General features: G+C 51.8%; 1 protein-coding gene across 1 annotated transcript; it reads left to right on the forward strand.

The window, feature by feature from the left end:
• Positions 1-4,589: 4,589 nt before the first annotated feature.
• C1QL2 (complement C1q like 2) lies at positions 4,590-6,560 on the forward strand. The gene is made up of 2 exons (XM_069021577.1): positions 4,590-5,338; positions 5,810-6,560. Exons 1-2 carry the CDS (start codon positions 4,700-4,702, stop codon positions 5,987-5,989), a joined length of 819 nt encoding a protein of 272 aa, XP_068877678.1. The 5' UTR covers positions 4,590-4,699; the 3' UTR covers positions 5,990-6,560.
• The last annotated feature ends 4,465 nt before the right edge of the window (positions 6,561-11,025 follow it).

Genomic DNA, 11,025 nt, shown 5'->3' on the forward strand with positions numbered 1-11,025 from the left:
TACCTTCAGTTTCCAAGAACCTCAAATGTACTACAGTCCACTGGCACCTGTGCCTGGAACCTCCACCTCCTCAGTGGGTCTGAATCCTGCTGTATCCTGCCAGGGTTACAGATGGTTCAGCTCTTGTTGGACTTGGAGCAAACCACATGCTTGAATTCATGAGCACAGTTTGTGCAGCTGAGAAGGCAAAAAAAAAAAAAATAAAAATTAAACCTTCTGAGAGAAAAGAAAGCAAGTGCAGAAGAGTCCTCAGTTCAGTTGGGATTGGTCTCTCAGGAAGGGGAATTGTGTGTGTACCTCACCCTCATGGCTGGAATTCACAAAGAGCTTTTGGAGGAAGACTGAAACTCCAGATCAGGTAGGTGCTCTTGCCACTAAACTAAAAATTATACTCACCTTTGGTCTTCCTCTTATAGCTCAATGAATCTTTAATTCTTTTTATGCAAAGAAGAACAGATTCAGCAGAAGGGCATGCAGTGCTTTCCTCCTTGCTCTCTCCTTCTCCTCTGGGTATCTTGCACCCTGGAAGACTTTTGCAGCTCCCCAGGGAACACAGGTGGGTATTCCTCAGGCAGCAAATTAAGCTGAACCCAGATCTCCTCCTTGTCACCCTGCTGACAACCTCCCAGAGAAATACAGATGGCCAGCTGCAGCCTGCAGGAGTGTCCTGTGTTTGCCTCCCGATGGATAGACTGCCCACATCCTGAGAGGTGGCTCAGCCCTGGTGACAGGCATAGTTTGAAAGCTCATCCCTGAGCTACTTCAGTCATCAGATTGTTTTCTTTGTGTCTCTTGGGAGGGAGCATTTTACAGCAGAACAAATCCTAGAGAACATGCTGACAAAAATCCAACCCACAACACCCAACACCTGGAAGTCTGAGACTACTCTCCTGGAAGACTGGAACGGGTTTTGAAAACCTGCACCGAATCTGGTAAATGGTGAAACACTGGAAGGAACATCCAACCTCCCAGGCTGGTGCACTCACCACTGCCTGGTATGTATGTAAGTGCATGCAATAGCTGTGAGAGGCCCAATCCAGCAGACACTCTGGAATGACTGTGGGAAATGGATCTGGTGTAGCACAGTATCTTTTGAAAGTTACTAGCAACCTGAGGTGGGGGGGTGACTGTTCCTTGAAGCAGAAATTAAGGAACGGAAATTCATGTGCTCCTGGAATTTTGGAGCTTCAATGCAAAGTGTCTGGGTTCTTGGCCTGTCCAAATTTGGGAGCTGTGTCTGAACTATCAAGTGCTTCCCTGAGTGGTCAGGTTCCCATGTCCTTACACCACATCTGAAAATCATGTTTCAAGGTGCTTAACAATTTCTTTGGCCAACAACAGCAATCACCAAAGCTCCTGCTCAGCCACCATCTGATGCTGAGATCCAGACAGCCTTTGTGTTTCACCAGGGATGCTGTGTGGGTGCCTTATTCCCCTTTGAGTACACCCAGAGGCACCTGAGTCTTGCCAGCCCTCAACATCCTGCAATGGAGCACTAGCCTGACGCACTTTTTGAAAGATGTGAAGTGCCTAACTCTACGAGAGGCTTTGGTACTTGTCAGCCTAAATTAGGAAAGATGCCTCTCTGCAGGGCTGGCGGTACCTGAGACACTGCCTCATTAGCTGATTTGGTAATTCCCTGCTCCTTGCACTGCTGTGGTGCATGCCATCGCACACGGAAAGCAGCTTCCCAACAGCGTAGTAGCAGCCTGTATCAAAATTGTAACCTAAATGTTGCCATGTACCTCTTTGCAACTATATTCGTGATTATTAGTGCGGGTTCAGTAAGCGGTACCAGCTGCCTCAAGGATCACAGCGCTACGTCTTGAGGCACAAGATGCATTACCTCAGTCGGGCAGGAAGTCCAGGACTCCAGGAATATAGATCCTACTGGAATTATACATTAAAGTCACACTGTGTTTACCTTAAAGCAATCTGACGAGGGATTAACTAGGTGATCACTCCATCTCACCACATCACAGAGGAGTAATTAAATTATTCTGGAACAAAATTGCCAGAATTTGACACCTAATCTAACTGCTGGTATCTGTGTAATCTTTTCTTCTTACTTGTTCGAATGCTCAACCTCCTGATTAGGAACTGTGCCGATTTTGTCCTGCAGAATGTTAGAATATATTTCTTCTTCTTCATTTGTCCTTGCTGATCTGTGGGAATAACAGACCCCACCACATAAAATTATTCTGGCTTTGCAGAAGGGGCTGGTGAGCCTCTATTTGGAATATCGTTCCCAGTATTGGTCACCTCATTAGAGAAGTGAGTTGCTGCAAATAGGTACGTTCCAACAGAGTCCAAATGATGCAAGAACTTAATTATTCAGAGACAGGTTAGAAAACTACGGTGTGGCTCCTGCCTTTGGAAAACAGGAGATTAAAAAAGGCACTTTAGGCGGGTTTGCAAAGCTCTGGGGGAATAGCAAGGATTCACATACACGGGGAGAGCAGAGCTAGTGACAAATACCAGAACAAAAGGGAAATTAACAGAAGCTTAAGTAGGGATGAGCAGCAAAGCAGTGTAATTTATTTGTGAATTTATTTGTATTTAGCACAGTTAATATATGGGAAATTATACTAAAGCTGGAACAGAAACAACTATTAGAAATCATTTTACAGGGCTTTAGACAAGTGTGGGGGCTTAAAATAACTCTGTGGGATGCAACTCATAATTCAGATGACAGAAAAAGGACTTACGTCTTTCTCACAATCTCGTCTCTTAAAACATTTAGCTCCATTGTGCTAAGAAATAGACATAGTTACTTTAATGTGACTATCCATACAATTCTCAGGGAAAGGTTTTCATTTACAAGATTAATTTCCCTTCCAGCTTCAAATATATAGATGTGGGGGAAAATAATCAGAGGCACTCGAAGGGGCAGGGCTGAATTCTGATCTCAGCAAAAGCAGAGTGAAGCCCGAATAACTCCAAGAAAAATTCTGGATGCACGCAGGGATGTAACTGAGATGAGATCTGGTCCTGAAGTGCTGCACTCCAGACAGAAAAACCTTGATGTCCCTTCCTTAAATTTCAAGGAAAACTATCAAAAGAGTCTCAAGTCCTTTTAGGGCATTTCTACAGTTCTTGGACGAAGCCTGTATGTTCTCATTTGCATATAATGCCTCCAGGCCATCAGCTTCAGCAGGCGTTGGATCAGACCGGGCGGCTCGCTCCTTCGACCTGCAGCTCTGCCCGCTTTAAGACCAAACACACTGCCTTCAGCTCTGGCGAGCCCGCTGGGAATTCACCCTTCTTATGCACCAAGGGAGCTTGGGACACCGGAATGTTGCCCTGAGGCAATCTGTGTAATCCCCGTATCTCTCTTTTCTTTCCTTCCAGGACGGGTGCTTAACCCTCCGCTCGGAGACATGTGGATAAGAACCCAACTTTCTCACCAGGGGAGATCCCCGCAGGCAGTTTACGATGCCAGAGCTCTCGCTGAGCTACCACCGTTTGCTCGGAAAATCGCAGGCAATTAATCACACTTTTCTCGGGGGAAAACCCACTTGATTTGGACCCGATTACGCAGTGAAACTACAGAACACTGTGCTGTAACCTAACCTGAACTCTGCTAAAGGCATTTCTTCCTAGGGCTCCCCTTTCACTTGGCAAGCCCTGCCTGTGTTTGGAAAACCGGGACGGACTTTGGTTACACTTGGATGCGCGGAGGAGCAAGATGCACCCGCAATGCTGTCCCGCTCGTCTTTGGGCCGCCGAGGCAGGACGCGGGGAGGCTGCGGAAGCCACGGGGAGTACTCTGAGGTGACCTGCTGCCAGCGCGGGGCTTTCCCGGCCCCCTCCCGCAAAGCTGTCGCGTAGGCGGCGGCAGGGAGCTCACCCCGGCGGGACCGGGACTCCGACCGCCTTCCAGGCATCGCGCAGGGGCCGTCCCGCTGAGAGCAGAGGGACGGAAGGACGGAGGGATGGAGAGATGCAGGGAGGAAGCAGTTCAGGCGGCAGGTGAACGGGGCAATGCGTCCCCGACCGTCCGGGTTTCAGCGGGGCGCAGTTTGGGCGGCACCCGCAGTGACTCCGCCGGTGACGGCGGGGCGGGCGCGGTATCCCCCCGCAGCCGGAGTGCGCGGGGACGTGCGGGACGCCCCGCCGCCTCTCCCCTCCCCTCCGCCCGCCCCGCCCGGGGGGCCGCGCCGCCACCGGCGCTCGGCGCGGCGAGCGGGCGGGCTCTGGCAGACGGGCGCCCCGCGGACCGCAACGACGGCGGCGCCCCGGAGCCCCCCAGGCGGCTCCGCCCCGGCCCCCCGCAGGTGGGTCCGCCCTGCCCGCGCCCCCCACGTCGGGGCGGCGACGGGGGCGGGCGAGCCCGTCCCCCCACGCGGGGCCGAGGGGTAGAGCCGGGCGCCCGCTCGCCGCGGCGACGCCCCCCGCGCCCGCCCAGCCCCGCCGGGCGGACGGGGCGCCGCGTCCCCTCGGAGCGGAGCGGGGCGGCTCTCGGCGGCTGTCGGCATGGCGGGGCTCCCGGCCGGCCGGCGGGCGGGCTGAGGCGGGGGCCGGGCGGGGAGGCGCCGGCGGCGGGGTCTCACCGCCTCTTCTTGCCGTCCCCCGCAGGGAGCGGCCGGCCCCCCGCGCCACCATTGCCTCGCACGGCAAGGAGGACCTGCTCGCCGCCGCCGCCCGGCTCTGGCAGCGGAGGAGGCGGCTGCTGGCCGCCGCCGGGCTCGCCCTGGCCATGGCCGTCGCGCTGCTTGTCGCCGTGCCCCTGCTGCTGCTGCAAGCGCCCGCCGACACCGGCGCCCACTACGAGATGATGGGCACCTGCCGCATGATCTGCGACCCGTACAGCGGTGGGCGGCCGCCCGGCCCCGGCAGCACCGCCGCCGTGGAGGCCCTGCAGGACCTGGGCGCCAACCCCCCGCCGCCCTTCGTCCAGGGACCCAAAGGGGAGCCGGGCCGGCCGGGCAAACCGGGCCCCCGCGGGCCACCCGGGGAGCCGGGTCCGCCGGGTCCGCGGGGCCCGCCGGGGGAACGGGGCGACGCGGGGAAGCCGGGGCTGCCCGGGCTGGCGCTGGCGGGCGCGGGCGGCGGCGGGAGCGGCGGCGGGGCGGCGGTGGGCGGCGAGGCGGCGGGCGGGCTGAGCGCCGCCTTCAGCGGGCCGCGCATCGCCTTCTACGTGGGGCTCAAGAGCCCCCACGAGGGCTATGAGGTCCTCAAGTTCGACGACGTGGTGACCAACCTGGGCAACCACTACGATCCGGCCAGCGGCAAGTTCACCTGCCAGGTGCGCGGCATCTACTTCTTCACCTACCACATCCTCATGCGCGGCGGCGACGGCACCAGCATGTGGGCCGACCTCTGCAAGAACGGCCAGGTGGGTTCCGCCGTTCCCCCGCGCGTCCTCCCCGCCCGGGGTCCCCCGGTTGTCCCTGACCCCCGGTCGTTCCCGGCCGCTGCCGGGAAAAGAAGCAGCGGGAGCATCCTTTGCGCCGTCGGGGCGGGGGTGCAGCTCTGGAGCCGCGACAAATTCCGAACTCCCGGCTTGCAAACTTTCCTGCCGGGCTGGGGAGAAGGGGAAGCGAGGAGAGGGGCGGGAGGGAGGACATGGGGAAGAGGAGAGTTTGGGGAGAGGGACTTGGGACACTGATGGAGGAGCTGAGGAAGAGGGTCTTGGGGGACTGATGAAGGGGCTGGAAAAGGGGGACACGGAAGGACTGATGAAGGGGCTGGAAAAGGGGGACACGGAGGACTGATGGAGGGGCTGTGGGAGAGTGACTCAGGGGCTAATAGAGACTCTGGGCAAGAGGGGCTGGGGGGCTGATGTACCCAGCGGCTGTGTTGGCAGGTGCGGGCCAGTGCCATCGCCCAAGACGCAGACCAGAACTACGACTATGCCAGCAACAGCGTGGTGCTGCACCTGGACTCCGGCGATGAAGTGTATGTCAAGCTGGATGGAGGCAAAGCACACGGAGGCAACAACAATAAGTACAGCACTTTCTCTGGCTTTCTTTTATACCCTGATTGACACACAGGTGACACAACACAACTGGCCCCGCCACTGATGCACATGGGGCTGTTTGGCATTTCCATACCCCATCGTGCTGCTGTTCCTGCTGGTGTCCCCTGTCTCCGCAGGTCACTTTAGCTTCATTATCAGTTTGTATGTTTTTATTTTCACCCTTGTGGAAACGAAATAGAAATGAAACAAAGTGATCCCCTTCCTTACTCTCCCCCATTTCTTCTGACCCCCCTCTCCCTTTGTCAGCCTGAGTGTTTCGTGTGTCACATGAGGAACTTGGCAGCTTGAAACTCTCGAGTGGTTCCAGGGAGGTTTAAAAGAGCCCAGAGTTTGGACTGTGTCACACATGGAATTTGAACAGGTCACATTTTTTCATCAATAAGTATTAATGACGATGATGAATTTTCAGATCAACTATTCACGAAGTGGGACTGGACCATAACTGTTTTTTCCTCTGCTGCTTTGTATGGGGTCAAGTGTAAACTTTTCTTTCTGTGCAATGCAATGCTCGTGTGAATGATGGTGTCATTAACGTCAAACCTGTTTCTGTCTGCAAAAGAATTTGGTCATTGACCACGGTCACCCAAATACCACATTAAATTATGTTTTTAGACAATGCCTTCTTGCTTTCTGTCTCTTCCAGTGCTACGAAGGAGCACTGTGGTGATGCCACAGGAGGGTGGGAAGTAAAGGAGGGGGTCACTTCAGTCCCTTAGGTTTGTAGCAATACTTAAAGTTAGGATGGGGTACCTTGCCTAGGTCTTGATTATGGTTCGAGGGGGCTGGGAAGAAGTAGAAAGAGAGGAAAAAAGCTTCACCTTTATGCAGTTTTGTGAAAAGAAGGCACACAGTCATCAAGAGGTCAAAGTGGGGGTGTGCAGTGGATCTCCTAAACAGATTTACTGGGTTTAAAACCTGATCCAGAGGTTAGTGAAGTACAGGAAAAGCAGTTTAATCAGTGATTATGGAAAGCTGTGTTTCTGTAAAATTCTTGACAAATGTAAGAAGGCAGCAGGGGAGAGAGAGTTTGTCTAAACCTTTGCACTTGCAGTGTGTGTATGGGTTGGAAACCACACCTGACTGTAGGTGGGTCTGCACAGTGCCTGAGACAGGCTGGGTGAGAAAGCTTGCTCAAGACTGATGGATTCAGACCATTTAGAAGGGTTTTCTCCTGGTGGTCCTCTGTAAATCCCAGCCAGTCTTGGCCTTTTCAAAATGCACAGGTGTGTAAGTAGTGCATGTGGTTCTGAGCCTTTGGTGGAGGAGGTACATTTTTCGTCATCACCCCAGTAGGTAACCTCCTCAGTCTGGATAGACTGGGACTGCTCTGCTGAAGCTAAAAGAACTAAATTGACTTACAAAAGCACTTACTTTCATTTTACTGTCATGTCATTTCATTTTTCCCTCCTGAAGGTCTTACCTCCCTATCAGTTCTCTGCCCTTTGCAGCGTTAGTGCAGTTTCACAGAGAAGAGAGACAGAAGCTGGTCTGAAACAGCTCTGCCAGGGCTGGAGCTTTGCCCCTGCCCTGATGTTGCAGGAGGAAAGGGAGCCACAGTCAGATGGACTTGTTCCAGCCCCACTTTGGGGCAGCCCCATGATGACCAAGTTCTTACAGTCACTCCTGTCTCCTACCTAGTCCTCAGTGGGTATTGTCTTCTCCTTGGCTGGAAAAGGAGGGTCAAAGGGAGAAAGCAATTCCTCCATCCCATCCTCAAACATCCCCCAGCTGAGGGAAGCAGAGTTCATAACCAGGTACACGTGTTAGACACTTATCAATCTCTTATGTCTTGTCGATAGGTACTATTTAGAATATGATTAAAACCAGTGTCTGAGACCATCCAAATGAAGTATAATTGCTATGGATCCTCAATTCCCACCGGATCCGTAATCCTTTTTGACTATTCCTCCCCCCTCCTTCAACGAAATGGAGCTTAGACACAAAGCCCTTGGTTTAAATTTCAAAAAATTAAAATTGACATGCAGCAGCATTAGCAGGAGCCAGGAGGAATTCTAAGGAGGTGCCTGGGCTCTGCTTTATCCTTTGCATTAAGAAGCAATTTGTACTTCTAACAAAGACCCAACTGTTCCCCCTTGGCAAAAGGGCAATGAAGATGCCTTGCAAGGGAATTGCTGTTCACAATACTTAAACAAATTTGAATCTTAGATTTTTAAATCTGTATTCCCTGGTGGAGCCTGCTCCTCTCAATTCAAATGCAGGGCTGGTGGTGTGTGCCTGCCAAGGTGTCAGTAGCTAAGCGGATGATGGATTGATGAGGCAATGGGAAGACACAGGCTCACAGTGGCAGTTTGCCCCGACAGTGATCTATGTATCTGCACATTATCAATGTCATGAGGAGGCTTGAACCACCCTCACTAGATGTCTCATTTTCCACTTATCTCTTATGTACTAATTATCAGGCTGGATTATTCCCCAGGATAGAAACAAAAAAAATTGCTCATTGCCACTCCACTGACAGTTTACACAATCGATAGAATGAACGTCTCCCTCAGCTGCTCACAGGCTTTTTTGTTTCCTCTCCCCATTGCAGGGTCTTCTGAATTGCCTCTGTGGGGGCTCTGTGGCTCTCACCCAGCATCTGCGGCAGTGGTGCCTGGACAGGCTCCTCTGTCCCAGTCATCTTGGTGGTAGCTCAGTGTGTAGGTTGTGTTTTTTTCTGACATAACACAGGGAAAAGCAATTGGGAGGTGAAAAACTTGAGCGCTCAGTGTTATCCAGAAAAGCAGAGGCAGCACTGCGGATGGGGATGGTGGTCCCTGTGCTGCCAGTGGCTGGGGGCGAGAGCAGGGTCACACATAGTCCAGCAAGCACCCTGAGGTGGCCTTTTAACCTTCTGGGCTTCAACTGAGTATTCCTGCCCTTAGGAATGGTCTGCGGGTTCTGCACATTTCATGTCACAAAGAGAAGGGGCTGTTTGTAAAGGGGATACCCTGGTCCCCTGGTTTGGATGGGAAGAGGAGAATTCAAGTGTACTCAAGGGGCTGCCTTCAGCTTTCTCTGGGACTGGTTTTCCCAAATGATACTGCATCTCAAACAACCATTAGCCAGTGTCTGTTCTGGAGGTCTGACCCCTCAGAGGTGTTATTGATCAGTTAAGCAAATGCTTTTAAGAATTTGGAGGTTATCAGGTGTGATGTGAGTAGGGAAAGCCCCCCGAAAGGAGTGGAAGATTGGAGTTTTAGACAAAAGGTGCTTTCTGTTTCTGAGCCCAGCTGTGTGCTTAAGTTAAGATGATAATACTAAAGTTAAGATTTTAAAAAAAAGACAGGTGTTCATGCTGTCAAAGTTACTTTGATACTGCACCAGCAAATCCCTGATCTTTGTGCTACCAATGTGAAACCTTAACCCTTATCCTGTGCCTGCTCAGTACTGGCTATGGAAGGGATCCCTGGAAGAGAGGCGAGCTGGAAAATGTTGAAGCACACAAATATAATGAAAAAGGGGAAGTGGGGATGCTGCAGAGAGCCCTGAGGGGGGTGCCAGCCACCCCTGCTCTGTGGTTGTTCCCTGGAGGAAGGTGTTCAGGTCACTCCGCTCTCCCACAAGCCAGTGGATTTGTGACTGGGCACTTTTCTTCTGTCTTGACCTTCACTGGTTTGGGGAACTCCTGGCAAGTCTCTAGGGAGGTGGGTGAAGAAATACTGCTTTATCTTTAGGTGGTGAAGAGGGTGAGCTGCTGGTGCTGAGTTTTCTCCAGGCAAGGTACAGAGTTGAGGAATCCATGCTGCAAGAGCAGTTGGTGTCGGGTGTCCTCTGCAAAGTCTGGTGCCTCTGTGTTTTCCAGGATCTCAACTTGCAGATTTCCTCCTTGGTGGTCATTCCCCTGTGGAGCAATGCTTGGGTCAGTGGGGCTCTCTGTCTCACAGCAGCAAGAACAGTCCTGTGTTGGGTTCTCCTCTTTCCCTTTTGCTGTAAGAAAAGCAAAGTGCTGCTTTTTGTGCCTTGTGTCTTTACACACATGCTTTGAACCACACATTGATCTTCATCTTGCTGCTTTTGAAACTCACTTTGGGTATTTTTCGTGGTGATTTAATGCTTGTTTATCTCTTCGCTTGGCTCCTCCAGTGGCTCACAGTGCCTGGACAGGTTTAATTTGTGAACTCAAAAAGTAGGGAGGATGGGTTTTGGTGGATGCTCATGTGTTCCTTTTCTGTTTATGCCACAAACTGATTATATTAAGGGGTCTGTGACAATAGAGGCAAAAAATGGCATATAAATCTATTTCAAATCTGTGTTAAATACTTTTTTTTTTTTTTTAACATGCTAATTTTTTTCCTTTTTGTGATTGGACTGAACTCTGGGAAAAAAAATCCTGGTAAAATCATGTGTCTTGGGATAAAGGAGCCTGTCAGAATAAAATAAAGACTAACTGAATCTTCACTGACTTTGAGACTGCAAGAAGTTTGGTCTTTTTTACTGTGAAAGCCTACATGGTGCAGAGACTTGGAAGATTAATTACAGACAAGAGAGGTAAACTGTTACCGTGTGCACACCCTGTCAGTTTTGGGTGAGAGCCTGCTCTTGGCTGGTTTCACATTTAATGGCAGAAAGAGGTGTTCAGCTTGTTTATAAACTGAAGGTAACACACAAATTGAGACTCATTTCTCTAGACTAAGCCCGTGCCAATTCAGAAGTGAATCCTTTGGTCACAGTGCAGGTCCCACAGCAGCAGTGGAGGACATGCTTCACTATTTCTTGAGCCCACTTGCCCTTGAATGAGCTTCATTTTTGAAGGTTGTGGGGGCATTGCAGCAGGGACATGAAAGATTAAAGGGGCTGAGCTCTTGATTCCTCTCTATTTAGGACCAGTTTGTTAATTGCCTCGATGGTAAGTTACAAAGAAGCCAGTAAAGGGCAAGGCTTGTTCCCTGGGTCAGCCAGGGGGACAGGGGCATTTCCTTCTGGGTGGGTGAGAGGCTGAGGCTGGGGTATGACTTGGTGTCCTAAGCTTGAACATACATTGGAATTCCCCTTCTTTCCCCCTGCATTTCAGGCTGAAGCCCTGAGAGCTGGTGGTTTCA

The sequence above is a fragment of the Aphelocoma coerulescens genome, chromosome 7, assembly GCF_041296385.1.
Source record: "Aphelocoma coerulescens isolate FSJ_1873_10779 chromosome 7, UR_Acoe_1.0, whole genome shotgun sequence".
NCBI lineage: Eukaryota > Metazoa > Chordata > Aves > Passeriformes > Corvidae > Aphelocoma > Aphelocoma coerulescens.